Source organism: Leptosomus discolor, chromosome 8 (assembly GCF_034619465.1).
Source record: "Leptosomus discolor isolate bLepDis1 chromosome 8, bLepDis1.hap2, whole genome shotgun sequence".
In the NCBI taxonomy this organism is placed as follows: Eukaryota; Metazoa; Chordata; class Aves; order Leptosomiformes; family Leptosomidae; genus Leptosomus; species Leptosomus discolor.
In genome coordinates, this window is record NC_141398.1 from 6066248 (window position 1) to 6086159 (window position 19912).

Consider the following 19912-nt stretch of genomic DNA (forward strand, 5'->3'; position numbering starts at 1 on the left):
TCTCCCCCTCATATCTGAAGCACTTTGCACTTTGGCATACATATGCATTTAGTGAAATATTGTATTGCTTTTCATTTTTCTGTACAACCAATAAAGTTGCAATTAAGTAAGACATGACCTAATGGTTCTATAATACACTGACCACTTTCTCAGAATTCACTGCTTTGGATAGTTTTAATTCTATGTAATTGGATTTTTACAATATGATGCCTAATCTCTAATTCTGACATGGAACTAAATAATGATATTATGAATTCTTATCATAAGCACAAAAATTATTGTGTATTTAAATACTTGATTACTTTTCCATAGAAAATGGGCATACCAAGATAAAAAGGAGTTAGTTTGGGAACCCATTACCCACTCTAGCACAGAGTCAACCCTATGTAATTCCAAAAACTTTATATAATACACTTATTCAGCAAATTATTTGACCATAGATTTAAAGTGCTTTTCTGACTCTCATTGGTTCTGTGTTTCAGCATATTAACTTACATATCACATCCTCCTACAACCAGTGCCTTAGAGTGGAGAATGATGGTACAGCTTAAGAAATTATTTAAAATTTTCAGGTGTTACTGGTGTGATTTTGGATCATGTTTCGCTGTCCTTGGAATATTACAGTGTAAAACATATGCCATACATAGATGTAGGTTGTAGAAAAGTCAAAAGCACCAGAGATTGCAAAGCACTTCACCCTCCAAACAATGCTACAAACACTGCGCTATGGAGGAAGCACACTCAATAGATTTGGAATGTAATACCTACAATTTGGAAAGCATTTTTCCTGAATTTTGTCTGTAGACACAGGAATATTTAAGGACCTCCTATAAAAGTCGTCAAAAATTATCAGAAAATTAAATGGAAAACATAACAGAATATATAGAAGATAAAGAGGGCTATTACTTGGCTTAGAGAGAGGGTAACACTAATGGCAGTTTTTAGTTTCGCATGTGCTTATAAAAGCTGAATGAAAATTTTTACTTCCCTACAAAAAAAAAATCTCTCCCTTCATCGACATGGCTCTTCTCTGTCCCTGAGATGTAGTTGTTATACCCACGCATTTTTGGCTCAATTGCTGTTTATGATCACTCTTCATTGTAGCTGGTTCTTTTAAAGAATAAGCCAGAGTCTTGCATAAAATGGGAGTTTTAAACTAATCTCTAATATGGCTAGAATGGATAATCAAAATCACGCATTTCCAGGGAAATGGATGATCAAGAGAGATTTGTACTGGCCTGATCCTACAAGAACCAGTGTCTGTAAGTAGTCGTTATGAAACCACTAAGCATATTGCACATATGGAAATATGGATGTCCATAACATGGCACCAAATGAATGTACATGCTGTACCCAGCTCTCAGTGGATGTTTTGGGGAGAAAGGAGGAGAGACTGAACAGAAAAGTGGGTTTGTCTCCCATATTTACGAATTCCCCAGCACTAATTAAGAGTTTTCTAGATATAAGGACAGTGCATTGCCACAGTCAATGGTGGCCATGTAAAGATGATTTCTAAGAGAGGCACGAGCTATCCCATTGAAAAAAATTATAATTGGAGGAGGAAATTTTATAAGAATTGTTTTAATGAACAGCAGGTTAGAAAAAAATTTCCGATAGGTTGCTTCTGAAGGGTTTCTTGCATCCACAAGTCTAATACTAGTTGCTGACAGAGCTGGGATTCATAAGACAAATCAGTAGCCATGCACAGGAAAGCACAATCAGAAATGCTTCTGTATTGGACTGCAAACATGGAGAGCCAAGACTGGGGAGAAATCTCACAGACTGCTCTGTTGATATAACATTTAACTATTAACAATAAAAAAATTGAATCTCTGTTTAAGGCATGTGGTGATACTTCATCAAAGTTTGGCTTTAAGAAAACATTATTCTCCCCCACCCCTTTCTTTCATTGGTCAGTTGGTTACAGCAGTTGTCTTGCTCAAGTGCCTATCCAGATCTTTCCCTCTATGACAAACAGACAAACAGACTTAATGTAATGTGACAGATATATACTAAAAAAAAAAAAGACATATGTAAGATAAGAAGAGATATGTAAGATAAGAAGTGGCCCCCACTTAAATTTTGTTGCATTTGGAATATGAGAGCAGTGGTTACATTTTGAGAAGCAAATTAGCGAAAAATCAAATAGCCCAAATGTTCTAGCTCAGAGGCACAGGATTTTGGATGTTCGTTCATTTTTCAGAGTTAAGACTGAGCTGTTTCACATTTAAAGGAGGACTTAAATTTAGTTTTATATAGCTAAATCTGGATGGAAACCTGTTCCCTAGAACAGCTCCGTGCTGGTAAGTACCTCTCTGGTTCCCACTTCCTTTCCTTCTGTTCAGCAGTGCTTGGCTGCTTCAAGAGGAGGGTTGTAGCCTAGTCATACAATGGCCTACAGCCTGGCAATGAAGTCAGGAGCTCTGAACACATGCTTCTCAAGGCTGAGCAGACATCAGGACTGAAAATTTACACCTCCTGCCACTAGAATCTTCTGCAATGGGAGGGTGAAAAAAGAATGGCGATTGACATAAACAACTGGCTTCCTGATGACACTTCTGCTGCATTAGAAGCTGTTTCACCAAAAAAAGGGTATAATTGCTGAATAAAAAATGGATGCTGGCAGCTTCCACTTCTTATTGGCCCCTATGTATTCAGAGAGTTATATACTAGTCTGGGAGAGATGAACAGGATCATCCTTTTGAAGTCTTTGAGGCACCTCTTTCTACTAGCTGTACACAGAATTTGCACTCTAGCTGTAGGAAGCCTGGATATTCTCTCCTTCTCCATTCTTTTCCTGCTAACATTTAGGTGTCTCAAATACAGCTGTGTCCAGGCCTAACTAAGGAAACTAAGACTTTGCACAGAAAATCCTCTATGTTCACTTGTACTATATCTTCTCGTGCATCTTGGCATGTACTAAAGAGGTCTCTAGTGCCTTGAAGTGGTATAACTGAACAAGTCACATGATATTTCACTTCTATAATGGTTCTAGTCAGTACGGAGGATTTCAGTTGAAATATTTGGATGTCTCTGCATCAACTAGCTTTAGGCATCCAACTTCCATGCTTTGAATTATTCTCTGGAAGTAAAGGTTCCGTCTTTCCAATGATGACATCAGAAATTCAGACTCCTAGAAAAGGTGCTGTGAACTGCATCTTTCTATAGACCTGAAGAAGGTTCAAAACCATAGTGAGGATAACTCCTGAGTAAGTCTGATATTCCTAGACAATGGGCCAAGCCTAGTCTTAGGATTTTTTTGAGGAGAAAATGACGGATAAATCTAAATGTTGCTTGTATTTTTTTGGGAAGGAATATTCTTGCAGTGAAGTTCTTTCCCTTTGAAATGATGTCTGTAAGTCAGGCTGCGTATTACAGTGAGCAATTAAGACACTACAGGCTTCTAGGTGGACATATTTAATTTGGTTTCAGAGTCACTTGTTTTGATTTAACTAGAATATATTCTACATAGATCTAGGCTTGTTTGAGTTTATAGTGTAGCCTGGAAATAGCAGTAGAACTCTTTGGAGATTCAGCCAAAAAAGATTGAGTAAAAAGAGTCAGACAAGCAGCAGTCATGAAATCTAAAATAATATGGAATCTATAAAGAAAACATAGTAGCTTCACAGATATTACTAGTTGTCATGCTACGAATACAACCTTTAATAAATCATCTTCATACATATAATTTCAAAACAAGAAAGTATATCCAGTCTTGTAGTCTGAGGCCAAATCCCAATGCACCTGAAGCTTTCACTAATAATAATACAGCTCTGTGCGTGTTTCAGAATTTGGTCCCACAAAATATCCCAGGAAAGAACTAAGAGAATCAGTGATTAAATGGAATGAGACATCCAACTACTGAACTTTTCTGTTCGCATTTCTTGCAGAGCTTCCTGCAAGACTATCTTCAACTAGAATATATGGAATTACTTACTGTGCAAAGTGTCTCAAATGTCTTTTCGGAGACAAAGGATCCATCAAGACCAAAAAGAAAAATAGATGCATAAGAAAGCATCCCTCCAAGGATAATAAGGTTGTTCATGTAGGGACTGGACATCTTTATTAGTCTAAGGACAAAAGGTGATAGTGCATTAAAGAGGAAAAGATTACTGCTAGGCTATTAGAGCAATAAAGAGCTTTTTTTAACCAGGCAAACAGATAACCCTTCTTGTAGAACTTCATGAAATCTATAGGCATGCACACTATTTGCTGTTTTATAAAGTCTAGCACTGTTTGAGGTTTTTGAATGTTTAGTAAAAAGACTTCCTATTTTACTGATGGATTAATTAGCTAGGGTTAATGTTAATAGCAGACAGTCAAACATAAATAAAAAAATTACACTTTCCAAACAGTATAAAAGAACTTGTCTTAACAGATAGAAAACCTGTTTCAATGTGAATATATCACATACTTATTTCAATTAAATAGTCCTAAAATATCATCTTTCCACAATTTTAACATGGTCCTTATATAGAGAGATAGATAGATGGCAGACTCTACAAACATGGCATTCAAATACAAAAGAAGTAGTGATAGAAGTAACATGAGTGTCTTACTTCTGATTTCTGTTTTTGATGTTAAAGAACAAGAAAGCACTGGCCATTATCATTCCTAGGATAGTGAGGGCAGAGAGGATGCTGTAGAGAGGCAGGGAGATCTTGCGTAGCTCCTCTTGTATAATTGTTTTGTCCTTTGGAGGCTCAAGTCCTAGAATTACAAGAAGAAAAAAAAAGGCTAAAGCTCAGCCAGATGTAGACTTTATGCAAGAAAATTTGCCTTTCCTAAGTACTATATCTCGATTTAGCAACTGTGAACCACATCAGTAGCTGATGAAATCAATGTCTTTGACAGACATCTGTTAGCCTCATTGATTGACAAGAAGGTTTGTATTTCCGGAGCAGGTAAACATCCTCTTTGGAAGAAAAAACACACCAAAACCCTAACGCAGAACCCCATAAAATACATGCTAACTATCTTCATTTTATAGTGTAAATAAACACTACGATGCATACTATGACTGTAAATTTTACCAGGAGGTTATTCTTTCACGAAAGAAGTGACAGAGCAATGACTAGAAAACAGAGAGCATCATTTCTCTGCATACTGTCATTATTACCAGGGCAAATTCAAACATCCTCTCTAGATACCTACCACAGCTGGAGACCAGCCTTGGTGTGACATCATTGGGGCAGGGACTGGTGGCCCTGGGGGGGTGTGAAATGGGAACCTGGATTGTGGGCAGGGCAGGGGAAGTCCTGGGAGAGGGGTAGGCAAGGCTGTTGGTGTCCTCAGGACTCTACAGAACGGAACAATACGGAAAAATGGATGGCAAAGGTTTTATAAGGACAGACCCACTTTGCAAATCCCTGCAGATGTGGACTGGAATGTCTGAACTTACTTAAAAACTATGTTTAAAGCCATGTGCTTGATTGACAGTCAGCTCCCACTAATTAAAGGCTTCTCAGTTTAATGAGAAAAGTTACTTTCTGACAACTGCAATAAAGCTCTGCATCCCCGACTTCCCACACTCCATTTTACCTGCTTACTAAATTTTTCCATGGAGCAGAGGATTGGCAAAAGGCCTTTTGCATCACTGTCTTCCTTCAGAAAGGGATTCGTGTGCCCTACAGTGCCTGAGCCTGCCCTTTCACATCAGCCCTCCGAGGGGCCACAAGGACGACCACCCAGGGCCGAGCAGCTTTGTTTCACAAAACGGCTGAGCTCTGTGGACCCCCTGATCACGGAGCTGTAAGAAACTGACTGTCAGCCGCCATAGCTAAATTTCACCCTTCTGCTTCACACCTAGAAGAATATTCAATTCAAGGATTTACTAGAAGAACATTCAATGATCTATACAGTAAAATATCTTTATCCATACCAGTTAAGCTGAAACAATTCAGACAATGGAAACTTGCTATCCTTTGGTCTTTATGCCCAACATTTCTGCAAAAAAATTTCCTTTCAGGTGATCACAATAAAGTGGCAGTCAAGGGACCATTTGGTGATTTGATATGGGAGAAAAGTACCTGAGATTTTCCCCTTTTCCCTTTCCCGCCTCAGAGCATGCGTTTACAGTGCATGACACCTGACAAAATTAGGCAACAAGTAACAAGCCAAAAATACAATAAACCACGTCTGAATTAAAAGAACTAATATTAAAGAAAAAAAACATCACCCTGGTGTATCTAAAATATACAGAGTACATTGATGATTTGTATTTATTAAATATAAGTAACCAATGATTCGATAAAATTTACTTTCTTATTTCTGCAATGGTCATTCAGTTCTGTTGCTTCTAACATGAATTATTGTTCTCTTCTGTGCAATTTTATGCAATGGTTTAAAGAGGGCTATATTTACTACTCTTCATTTCAAATACTTCAATTTAAATACTTCAAATACCCAAGTTACTAAGTTTTTCACACTGCCTGTAAGATAGAACAACAGCTTCCTTCACATCGAATACCTGACTGCCTCCATGAAAAGTTAAGGTGTATAAATGAAGAAGGTTCACTGTAAGTCACATAATGCATCTTAAGACAAACATAAGGCAGGCTATGGATGAAAGGAACACCAGATGTGGTCAGAAAAGGAACTAGGAGCCTGCTTCTGAAAAAAGCCTGAACAGAGAACTTTTCCCATCCTCTACTGTCCATAAAGGCATGGAGTCAGGAGCAAAACTTGTCTCCTGTTACTTGGTTCATCCTGCATATATTCTGTGGAAATCAATAGAACTGAATCAGTATTCAACTACATCTTCTTTGGAGCAAAAATAATCTGCTGGGTACCAGACTTTGGCAACTGGGACAGATTCTGCACTTTTCATTTCCAAAGCCTCATTCTCTAGACAGATGTGAGAAGTGCATGTAGCTGTGCTCTTTTAAGTCCATCAAAGGACACTAAAAGGAAAGGTGGAGGGCTCCAGCAGACAGACAAGTAGTCATGGATTAGATCACTGCAGTGAAACTCCAGTGATGCTCATGCAAACCTTGGGTGTTGGGGCATGGAGGCAGATGTAGTAGAGTACAGGATACAGCAGCCTGATACTCATCCACCACTCCCAGGGAAACCACATGGGTCTCATAAACTGACTCTACTTTCCATTACTGAATTGCATCATAGCAGAGCTTAAGATTAAATCCTAATTATTAGCTTTAATGTATATGCCTGTATTCAACAGGAGAGACCCTTAAAACTCATTTCAGCTGACATCTGGCTGCCAAGATCATATGGTCAGAAAGTCATAGGTGTGCCTGCACTCCAACTGCTGTGAGGGCAGAGGAAGTCCCCATGTTTACTTTGGAGCAGCATGGGATAAAAAATGGCAAGAAGATACAGCAATACAGGCTATATGCCTGCTGTGGACCTTGGGAACACTGGCTGGGCTGAACACCCTCTCTGGCCCTATTTCACGTAGTCCATCTTAAAGCTAGCCTTGGTATTTTGAAATCCTGTTTTCTCACTGCCTAACAGACACCTCCCAAATTAAAACCACCACCTCCTTCTTGTGTGTGCAAACACAGCACACGAGAGCATCCCTCAGCGGAGATGAACCGGGGGGAGTGGGAAATGAAGGTGAAATAGAAGACATATCTGCAGCTTGTTGAAATATCAAAGAACATTTGGCACGCATATAGATTTGAATTTGTCCTAGTCATTTGAATAATAAAAAAAAAGTATACAGTATCGAAACATCATGATCATCTGTTCAAAATTCTCCTAATTTTTTAAGCACAGCTCAGATCCCTTTCTCTTTATACAGTGTCGTAGCTTTTTGATATTAAAAATCCTAAACTGGTTCTTTAACAGCACGTAGTCTTACAAAGTACATACAGCTATCCATGCCATTCCTGTACCCCTTTCCAGTTTTCTTTCCTACCTTGGAACCTGATGCTGTTGTTGAATATTTCCAGGGTGTCAGCCACAGCGTTGTATTCTCCCACCTTCACTTCCTTTCTTTCTGCAGAGAAACAAACAAGAGTGATTGTTTATGGCAGTCCACATGTTCTCAATTATTTAACCGATTTTGCCTTCTTTTTTGACAGTACGTCAAAAGGAAAAGAAGTATGTCTGAAGTGTATGAATTATTAAAGCAGAATGCCAGACAGCTAACATCATCAAAAGAAGTATTTCTGATTCTTTAAAGAAACACAAAGTATTTTTAAGAACTCATTTACATAATCAGGGAATTGTTGGTTTTGAGCACAGACATTTCCACCTTAAAGATCATGCACTTACTTACTGGCTCACACCACGCAGGACATTTTGCTGGGAGAACAGGCATGGCTAAATCATACATTCCGCTCTCATTTAAACAACGAGGAAGGACGTGTTGCTTAGTGAACTATTTCCCAGGGCAGATGTAGTGGCAGGCTCCAGCCAGTATGGAGTAGACTGGCTGGTCAACAGATATGTTGAGAATCTAATCTCTTATTCTGACTGGGAATTAGCAACTCATTAGTACCCTGACTGCAAAACATACTATGTTATATGATTAAAGCCAACATGCACTTGAGCTAAAATTTTACTGTACTCTCACCTGCTCTTTTGGGACTATCACCACGTATGTAATGGAATAGAGCAACTTAATTTGTTTGTCTGCTGCCTTGGCCGCTGTAGCTGGAACTCTGGCACACATTTGTCCCATCCTTCTGATAACATCTGGCATCAACCAACCTCTGCTATTTCTGTTGGGATTTTGGTATGGCACAGAAGTGCAGAAACTTACTAAATTATTACTTTTGCACTAAAACTTTTGTATTTTGATAAGAGACTTACAAACCACAGGCACATTGTCTCAAGTTTTCTTTGATGAGCTGGCTCAGCAGAGCAAAAAATTTCCTTTCAGGCCTCTATTTCTGGGCATGCACAACCCAACTTACATTTAAATTCTGAGCTCATGACCCTATTTGTGACACTGATTTTGAGAGCTGATGATCTTGAACTAGATGGCAAATTCTAAAAGACTATTTCCCCCAACAGCTCCACATTAACCTTTTCTCCTTCCTCACTCAAAGTGATTGTGCCTGTTCAGCTCTGCTGAAAGGAGCAACCAGCTCCATTTCAGTAAAATCTACAGGTTGGTTAATACTAATCTGAGAGCTCACAGGAGGCAAAAGTTTTCCTTACATAAACCACACTTCTTATTGTTAAAATTGCCTGTGTTGGTATAGCCACAACTTCACAGCAACAGGCTAAAATGCAATAGCTCTGATGAACAATGACAAGAAAAGAGTAATTGCTCAACAGCCATTTCTGTACCGAGAGTGCTTACTGAGACTCAATTAGATGTGAGAAGCACATAATAGGTGTGGATGCCTACACAAAAGAGAGCTTAAATCTGTGGTCTGATTAAGGTACTGCAATTGAGAAACTTTTTCTGTGATTGCTTCATGTGACACACAATGCCTTTCCTTGTCAACATTCATAAATTCTTACACAGCTTCCTTTACAGATGAAGCAACACAGAATGTGCCTATGATGGTAACTGCAGTGTAGTGCAATATAGATGAGGTAGCCTACAAGTAGCTAGCCTGGGTACCACGAACTAGCCCTTGTAGGAAATGCAGTTTGGTAGAGCTATGTGGGGAAAGAAACTTCCATGGCAGACTGAGCTGAAAAATGATACTTTTTTTGGATTTAGAAACCGAAGAGTGTGGGGAAAAAAAGCGTTTGGTACGTAGGAACCACATCATCAGCGCCTCGTCCCTTACAAATGAGAAAGGACAGTTCATAGAGCGCGTGCCAAGGTTTATTGAAGTCAAGAAAAGCCATAAAGATATTTGATATCTTAAAGTAGTTACAATTGTGGAAAGTAGTGTGTGAGGGAAATAAACCATATTTTTATTGAGAGGAAGGATATGCTACCCATTTCATAGTATGATTACAGGGGCGCTGAGGGGGAGACGCAAAGAGTCTTTGCGCTCTTTTGTACTCCCAGAAACCAACTACAGCTGTTGGTTTTTCCGTTCCCCAAGCACAAGTGCTGATCAGTGACAAAGCCACCTCCAAATATTAGTCAAAGGAAGCAAGGAGGCAGCACTATGGCTCTCTGCTCTTTTGCATAGGCCAACATAGCTAAGGATGGGACTCCAGGCTCTACTTTTCTATACGCCGTTCCCTTGAGTTCCCTTTGGAAACTCTGAATCATTCAAGCCAGTATGCTGTTTGTATAACATAGTTCACGTCTGTCAAAATCTCTGTGTGTTCAGTGACAAAAGGACAGGAGGAAGTGAAACTCCTTCAAATAAACAAACCAACAAAGTGCTTTGCACAATATTCAGAATATGATGTTCGCTTCTTTCTGTACTGCTTTCACGATTTTTAACTTGATCTTTCCATAATCATGACAGAGAGATTGTATTGAACCCCTCCTGCTCAGGTTAAAACACAGAATAAAAATATGAGGGAAAATATACTTGTTTTGTGAGATAATGTTTGTCAACACCATGACAGGAGTAGTGGGATTTTAGGACTTGAATCTGCAGCTGTTCTTTCACACAGGAACAGAAAAGTATGAAAACTAATCAACCCAGAGAAAACTAGCCCAGAAATACTCGGATGAAAATTATGCCTATCTAACAGAATTAGAAACTACTAATCCTTGCTGTTAATTAATTGTCACTGAGCAGATTACTTACATGGCCAAGATGAAAGCCTTCTGTCAACAAACTACTGAACTACTCTTAAAGGTGAATTAAAATGTTTTCTTCTCCATGTTTTATTACAGAATTTTACAGCTCCCTTTAAAGCAACTCCAGACAAATTGACACACTGCCACTTAACTAATTGGGTCACATTTCACGAAGTTAACACAATAGATTTTCAATTGCATATCAGGTAGTTACGTGTTGTTGAATAAAAGCAAAAAGAATCCTACAACTGACACCAGCTGAGTAAAACAAACTTACCAAAACGCACACGTGTATTACGATTGCCAGTACGACTGTTATCCACTCACACTGAGAACTTCCAGATGAGACTATGGTTAGTTTCAGGTCTTTTCACTATATGTCATAATTTCCATTTCTACTCCATATTTCTAAGTGTACTTATTCACACCTCATGAAGGGATAGTTTCTACTGAGAGATGTTTAATGATAAGGGAATGAACTTGCAAAGCAGAAGAGATGAGACAGATGGATTTCCTTTGTTTTCCTCTATGTGGACAACGCTGGCTTGCTCCTAATGACGTTAAGACTTTGTCTATACCTAAAGCTTGCGGCACCTTCAAGTATGTCAGTCTGACTGAAATGGTACAAATAAGCCAATGTAGTTAAGCTAATATAAAAGTGTTTACACCAGTATAATCACCAGTATAATTTATGCTTACAATAGTAAAGGCATTCTGAAATAACACAGTATCCTACACAGTTACAAAAAGATGTATACAGATATGTGAATGCATTCATGAACTCCTACAGGTCTAGGTCATTATAACAATGTAAAAAACTATGTCTAGGCCACCAGAACAAAGACAAATTAACAGGTCTGCCCTAATATTACTGTGGTGCCCAAACTACATGGCTGTAAATGAAAATTAAGGCTTTCAAAGCTATAAATAGCTTCCTGTAGCTTGACACTACTAATACATTGTTATTTCGCTGCAGCTCTTTATAAAGTTAGAAATCCATGCAAACTACAACGACAAACATGCAAGTGATGAGTACTCACCTTCCAACAAATAAAGTAAATTTTAAAGTAAGTTTAATAAACTTACTACGGACTATTCTCCGGATAAGCTAAGCATCACCGAGGTTTCTCATCTAAAGGACGCGTAGGCTATTCTCAACGAGGAGCAGAAAAAAGTCATAGCCTATAGCTGAAACATACACAATATCTAGGTCTCAGTTTGTGCTGAAAAAACATCCCTCCATAAAGTGCTCCCTCCATGTCTCCTTCTCTTTGAAAAGTTTTTCAAAATTTTTTTTTATATAGCTCCTCTTGCTTCTCCACTCAGGAAATTATCACTGCACTCCCTGAAAATGTTCCTCTGACATCGGTTTAACAATCCCTTCTCCCACTTTTTGTCAGCTGTTCCTCTTGCTTAATCACTGTCATTCAGTGATTAGATGCTTAGCACACTAGAAAATCTTGCTGCATATTCAGCACTTAGCAGCCTATCTCAGGATCCAATATTATTAAACCTAAACATTGAGGTCTCGCACATTGTTCCTCATTGGTGCATTGCAGCCCAGCAGGACTGCTGGCAGCTATGGGGAATATTTACTCATCAGATCTCAGAAGAATTTTGGAAAATGCCCAAGTGGCCGCCAACAGGTGAAACTGAGCATGGACCATAGACACCTCAAGTGCTTAAAGATCCTTAGGAAGAGAATGACACTTAAATTTGGAAAGATTTTGACTTCAGATTTCAAATCTATCTCCTAGATATGAATCAAAAATCATGCCATGGCACAAGTACTCACACGTTCAAAGACGCATCTAACCCATCTCAAAGTTCACCATTCACAAGCTATTGGCAGCTCATTGACAGGTTCAGTGCAGGGACAGGGCGAAGGGTACACGGACGCATTACATTATGGTGTCCTGAGCTTGGTGTCCTTGGCTTCTGGTCATATTTCCTTTTAAAGAGCGAACGTTTTCTTTAGCACTCTAAACTGTCAGTCACCTAGCAATGATTTCTCACTGACAGGTCTTAGCTCTTCTTTCTGATTCCCTCTATTGCCTGCTATGAAGGCTCCTGAAGAGCTAACGTGCCACACTGAGTGACAGCAACTCTGTGACCAGGGATATTCAGAGAACAAGTTCAGGGAAGGAAGATGGGCCGAACACAAGTAGTGAAAAACCTTAGCTGGAGACTGCAAAGTGATGGCAAGTCTGAGAACACTTCCCATATTTCAGTAAGTCCTGTGCAAATTGCCTGCAAAGTCTCTTCTAACCTGATTTACCTTTGTCTCACTCATTTTAAAAGCTGTTTCACAAAATAACACTCTACCACAAAAGCTGGAAATGCTGGTTTAGATGTCTTTACATCACTGAATTAAAACAAGTGCCATGAAAGCTAATTTCCTTCAGAATAAATACAGAAACATTTAATATTGTGGATCCTGTAGACGCTTTTAGCAAATTAATGTAATCTTAACTTTCATAATATAACCTTGTCAAACAGGACCAGAAAGCTTTTCAGTTATCCTTATCACATATCAGCAATAACCAATACAAGTTGAAAGTTTCCAATTAAAAAAAAAAAAAAAATCACAAGAGAAGCTTATAAATAATGAATGAGAAAGCCTTTTACATGAATTTCTATCCACTTGTAGGCAACCATTTCTTTGTTTAAAGACAGAAATGCTGAGATTAAGAATCACAGTTTAAATAAGGAAGAAAATGTCAGGTCAGATAGAAGATTATTCTTCAGCAGAAGCTGCCAGAAAAGAATCGAGGAAGAAAAATATGTTACCTTTGCAAGGATTTGAATTACCACAGTTTTTACCCTTGCAATTAAAGTTAAAAATCTGTTTTGCCCAAAGAAATATTACCTTAATCTTTAACTCCTGTATCACTATTTCCTTCATTTGAAGATCTTGTCTACTATTTCTGAAATCCTGGATTCCGGTGCACATAACATACAGGAAATCCTGAGTTATGCAAGCAGTCTACAGAGCAAGTGCCAATTACTCTTCATGGCAGGTTCATTCATTATCTTTCATTCATCCATAAACCAAGACGGGCAGAAAGGTTAAACAAGCCAAAGGCCAAAGAGTGTCTGTCAGCCTTAGAGTCAGGATAAAAGCTAAGAAGTCTTAACCCTGGCCTTATTTCACTACATTGGTACTGGTATTTAGCCAACAGGACATAGCAAGCAAGCAGCACATAAAATGACATTAAGTATCCTGAACTCATAAAAAAATCTAGTCACTTTATAGGCCAAGAAGATTTTTCCATAAAAAGTTCAAGCATCTGCATTTTTAAAGGCTTATAAAAATTAATTTTGCTGATTCTTTTTAACCCTTGTTTTTACCTTCCTGATTTTACATCTGTCTCCTATTTTGCTTGTTAGACTGGCTTCTAGCTCTGCATAGAAATTTAATAACGTAGTTCATGTGGATTTAATATCTAAATATCTCAGGTATTTATATATTGTGTATCAAAGAGCTATACAACGAAATAAAAAATAATGACACTGAGTTTAAAACAATTACTTCTTAAAATCTGAATTGTTAACACCATCATTATACCTTTCATTCAGGAAATGGAGAAAGATATAAACAAATATACAATAATGAAGGCAGATTATCCATGAAGTATAAGGACTGGTGTGATGAAGAAAGTGTACAGAGAGTTCCTGTTTCTTACGATGCTTAATAAATTCCCTGACAGTTTGAAATGAAGTTGTATATGAGATCACACTTTTTTTGGATTTAATACTTCTAGCATAAATCTTAACTGAGAATCATATTCAAACTGTAGAACCACTGAAACATATGTCAGTAATTTGAATTACCTTTAACTCCATTAAGGTAGTTAACAGATACAACCGAATATTCAAATAGGTGCAGTATGATTATATTTTAGGATACAGGTACGTGCAATAACTGCAACATCTCAATCCAGCTAAGGGTTTTCTGTTCTAAGCTTCATTCTCTTTTATGATTTGATTAACTTTCCAGACAACGAAAATCCTCATCATTCCGAGAGGTTATTTGCCAAAGTAAATTATTCTTTGAAGTCATACAGTACCTCAGAGTGTAAGTATACATGTGTTTTTTAATATTAATATTTACCTAAATGTAACATGGTCTACAAACAGAAACTGATATTTATTTCACTTATCACTTGGAACCACCTCTTCCTAGCAGAGTCCAAAACCAGCGTGCTTTTTGTGACTCAGAGTTTACAGTGGTAAATAGCATTGCATGTGTAAAGCTAAAGACAGCCACCATGAGAAGGCATTTTCTCAATTATTAAATAATAACACAACTTCATTAATTGTTGTGTGCCTTTAAGTACCGTTACTTTCCTCCACTAGTTCATTTTCTACAGCGGGTGTGCCAGGAAATCAACCTGTGCAGACACAGAGGCTTGGGCTGGCTTCCCGGGAGACCTCCCAGGAGCTTCTCGGGTTGGATGGGCCATCCAGGCAGTGACAGGTTTGGACGCGGATGCCACTGATCTGCCAAGAAGTCCCCCTGGCAGCAGCCCAGGGCCCAGCAGCAGCTCCATCTGTCAGAGTCTCTCCGGGAGAGGGACAACTGAAGCCAGGACTGTGCAGGAGGTGGAGGTGCCAATGAGAGAGGCTGCAGCCAGTTTTGTTGCCTCTTGAGCTTGGTTTCAGAGTGCTGAAATGTTAGAGACCGTGAGGCAAAATTCAAGATAAACCATGAAATTGCACTAATTCGAAAATAAGGGACAGCAAACCATAGGACGGCAGCGTATCCATTTTGGCAATCTGTGAGACTTCCAAAGAAACCCAAGATGACAGAGCAGTAGTGCTTCCAGATCTCTTATTCAAGAGGAATCAATGCAATTATTATCTCTCTGGTGCCCTGGAAACTGAGTCTGAGTAGGCACAGCGTGCACTATCAGGAGAGTCTGGCAAAAGAAAGATTTGAATCATTATCAAATTGCCAGAGAATGTTCTTTTGAGTTAACCCAAAAGTTACTCATGAACTTAAGTCAAATTCACCAAGCAGTGCCATTTAGGGAAGAAACGTCTGGGAATAGCACTGCTGTCAGTCTTTTCTGACTCACCAGGTTAAAGTTCATCTGAAAAAGGCAAGATACCCAAGACGGTAGCTTAATCCTGGCTCAGCATTTAAGCTTTCCACACAAACCTGACAGAAGATGCGGCTGGCCACCACCAGGGAATGTCCTGACAGGGAAGACAGCCCTGGGGGCCTGGATGACCCTACTCCAGCCCAGCTGCACACTCTGGTTGAATCAGATGAAAGATCAGGGTGACCTTTCCCTCCTCTGGTATGTTTAATATTCTAGCATTTATTTTGATTTTCTCAAAAGAAATGCTTCACTACAGTTACCTAAACAGATTACTCATCTAACTGAAATTTTAAATTCAATTCAATGTGGAGCATCACTTATTTTTTGCAGTTGAGAAGACAAATGAAAAAAATAAATCAGTTACGTAGAAAACCTTGGATGGTCACCTCTTTCCCCAGAGAGGCTTTTCTTGTCAGTGCGGTGCCGCACAGCACAACCATTGACAGTAGCCCCGGTCTGTGGGCAGCTTCAGCTCACCTGAACCGTGCCACCGAGCCTCTGACACTGTGTTTTCGGGGGCTGCTCAGACACACAGAACAAGCTGCACGAGGCGGCCTCCCTTTTGAGCGCGGGGTGGCCATTCCTGATTTATACGCTACCCAAACTGAAAGGCGTAACGTGACAGAAATAAAAACGTCCCCCCACCACAGAAGACACGTGTTTGGCCAGAGGACCGGAGCAGAGCAGCACGCCAGCTAGGGCACAGATGTGCCGAAGGGACCGAGTGCCTCACAGCGAGGTTGTTTTCCCTCCACTTAGCCAGGCATGCCTGCTTTCTGGTAATCTCACACAACGCGGGGACAACCCCTCGGCTCCGCTATCGCGCATTTGGATGCATACCTACGATTAGATGACTAGGGCCTTCCCTCGCCATCTGTCAGGGTTGTGCTTCCCCTCCCCTGGGAGGGGAGGGCCCAGCACATGCTGAGCAGCCTCGCAGCAGGCTGTGCCTGCTCTGCTCCAGCTGAGAGGTCAGAAAACGACACGCTCTGGCTCCTTCCTTACCTACTGCACCCTTAAACTACTTCACAGTGAACGGTGCATTATTAAGAAGTTGGAGTTTCACAATTACCGTGCCTGAGACAGGAGGAGAGCAGCAGCTGCTGTGCGTATTACGAGCGTTGGATCTGAACTACTCACTATGTCCTTGAATATCCACTCTTGCCATTACACCATGTGGCCTGTGAAAACACTGTGGCACATAAGGAGCTTTGAATATCTTCATGATCCAGGGTGAAACCCAAAGGCAGAATTCCCACTGCCCTTATCCTAAGATACAAAATAAGGTGGCAGAGGCAGCTATACATTACCCAAAGCTGCAAACTCTGTGCTCTTTTTTTGTCTTGTCATTTGTACGGTAACTGCCAGGCTTTTTTCCTGTACAGGAAACCCAGTTTTGCCTCACCCAGGCTTGTTTATTCCAGATATTTCTTTCAGGAAGAGCAGGGGAAGCATTCCAGAAAAAAAAAAATAAAAATAGAGCAACAAAGAGCCTGCTTGTGTAATAACTTGCACCTGCAAGCACCCCTCGCTGAGATATAGGGGAGACTATAAAGGTACCCAAGTAGTGATACTCCCCTAGATCACTCTTCCAGCTTCCACTGCAGAGATGAACAAGAGAACTGTCACTCAAAGAGCCATCAAAAGCCACAGACACTGAGCCTTTCAAGCTCTATCCCTCCCCTGACTATCAGCTCCCCATGCAGAAGCCTGGTTCGGGGCTTACAGCCACGTGGGATCACGGATTGTATTTCCCCGTCCTCAGGGAGGGACGCTCCCCATCAGGGACGTGCTTAGCACTGCTACATTTAGGGACGGCACACCAGGGAGTGAGAAAACAAGAAATGTGACACAATCCCAGGATGCTCATCTAACCCAAGAGTCGCATGATTCATAGGGTGAGAAAAGCGTGTTCGGGAGTGCTACTTGTTCGGGAGTGCTGCTTGGAGGGTTTTTTACAAGCAGAAGTGGCTGCTGTGAAATTCCTCCTCGGAGTCTGTGTTTCTGGCCTGTCTTTTTGACCCCCAAGAGGCTACCTGAGAAGTTTGGAAAGTTTGGGGTACCCACCAGGAGGAGGGGTGCTGTGAGACCATAAGCACACGTGAGAGGAACTTAAGGCTTGGGGCACCAGCCAAGGGGTGCAGGTGGTGAGGCTATGCAGCCCCATGCCCTAAGGCCCTGGAAGATGTGAAATCTCTGTGTGACATACCAGCAGCTAGAAAAAGTGGCCATGCCCCACTCAGTTCTCACAGGCTTTAACAGACAGATCCAGGAGACAGACCCACTCCTGGGAGACTGCTGATCTATAAAAGAAGTGGGGCGTTTTCAAAAACCAGCATTTGAAATGCTCTGCGTACCAGCCCAGCTCATTAGGTCCCTACAATGAAATTCCTCACTTTATAAATTTCAATTTGACACCTCTTTTGGACATAAGTGTATGTGAATTGTTTGTCAGGATGAGGCCAAACTAGTTTTGAAACGTAAGATGATCGTAACAGTCAAATCAGAATTGAATCCGCTCTGATACACATTTTTCATGTTGGTAGAGCTGTTTGGCTTCCTTCAGTTACTACCAGTACATTTTAGTAGGATGCATTCTAGTCTTGAACTTCAAAATTTATCACCACTACTATTTCTTTACTGTTTTTTCCTTTTAAATTCTAGTGGTGTTAAAACTTACAGGAAAAACAATCCAGTAATATTTGCCGAAGAAAGCTCATTCAGGAAACTATTTTGGTTTAGTTAGGTTATTTTTTTTTTAACCTGTAAGCTGATCTTGTATTCAAGAGGAAAGAAACACAGTCCAACTGGAAGTTATTAAAAGTCAAAGTTCCAGAGAAATAACTCCATTGTCCTGCTACTTCAGTGAACCTCCACTTGCTTTAACCTGTTTTGAGTAATCTACTTGTACTGCTAATCCACTGGAAAAAACAGAAAGCAGGAAAAAGAGCCAACACTAATCTCCTCTTAGTACTAATTAGGAACACCACATATTTTACCGTGAGAGCAAAGAAAGTGGTGTAGAAGACTCATTGAGACACAAAGGAGAGCTTTGAAGTGATAGTCCCTGATTTTATCTCTAATGTTTGCTCCAAAATTTTCCTAAAATAAGGTAAACTTCATTGTTGTGCTGGTTAATTTTAAATTCTGATTTATTTTTCCTTTTATTTTTTTTCATCTGGAGTTTGAACAGCTACAGAAAACAGACCTGCATTAATAGAAAAAACCTCCTATGGAAAGCTACAGCCATTAAATTATAATTACTCTAAATAATAAAGTATTTAATAATTAATATAGAGCAGTTACATAATACACCTGACAGACATCTCTGGAATAAAGTTGCCTGGCAAAGCACAGCCAGAGCACACAAGCATTTATGCATAAGCATAGCTTTGGTTTTGTGCATAACATTAAATATGCTCATCTAAGAGCTTCCAGAATCAAAACTGATATTTTAGGTACTGAGAGAAAACGGTTTGACAAAACACTCATGGTTTGAAAAAACATTCATGGTTTGAAAGAATCTATTCTGCCCAGAAAATTGATAGCATACAGCAATGATGATTTTAGTTTGAACATTAACTTGCTACAAGAGGACAGGATTTATGCCTGTAGGAATGAAATATAATATAAGGGAAAAATCCTTGAAAAGCTGATTAAAAAAAGCTGATGAAAAGTAGAAGTATGCATTTTTTCTCATGTATCACCTTACTGCAATATGACAGTGGAGAACATTACAGATTTAACAATTGGCTGGGCATAAAATACTGGATTAAATAACCTCTCTAGATGCACAAAACTCTGGAAAACTCCTGTAGAAAAGTAATGTTTTTCATTCAACTGGGATTAAAACTTGAAAAGTTCTAGTGCTTCAAATCTGAGCGATATTCGTCTCCCAGTTCTAGCATAATGTTTTGCCTTTTGCCTGGGATAATATTAAGATTGTAGATGCATGATGAGGAAAGAAAGCTGAGGTTTGTTTGGAGTATGAGAGCAAGAGGAATTCTGGAAGCAGGAATGCCAAAAACGGTTTAAAGAAAAAATATTTGAAAAATCTGTTCTGTGAAACTGTCAGCAAAGTATGACTATAAGCTATCTACAAAAGTTAGTTGTCCCATAAACTTTAATTGTGGCAAGTTTGAAAGTCAAAACCACAGTAATTAAACTG

General features: G+C 39.6%; 1 protein-coding gene across 2 annotated transcripts in view; it reads right to left on the reverse strand.

Annotated features, from left to right (window-relative positions):
* The window catches only part of GABBR2 (gamma-aminobutyric acid type B receptor subunit 2), a 477515-nt gene that overhangs the window by 159685 nt on the left and 297918 nt on the right, over window positions 1-19912 (reverse strand). For both annotated transcript variants that reach the window (XM_086469193.1, XM_086469192.1), the window contains exons 9-11: window positions 7883-7963; window positions 4560-4710; window positions 3938-4070 (exon numbers count right to left, since the gene is read on the reverse strand). In XM_086469193.1, the coding sequence (XP_086325319.1) occupies window positions 3938-4070; window positions 4560-4710; window positions 7883-7963 (365 nt within the window). The remainder of the gene's footprint in view (window positions 1-3937; window positions 4071-4559; window positions 4711-7882; window positions 7964-19912) is intronic.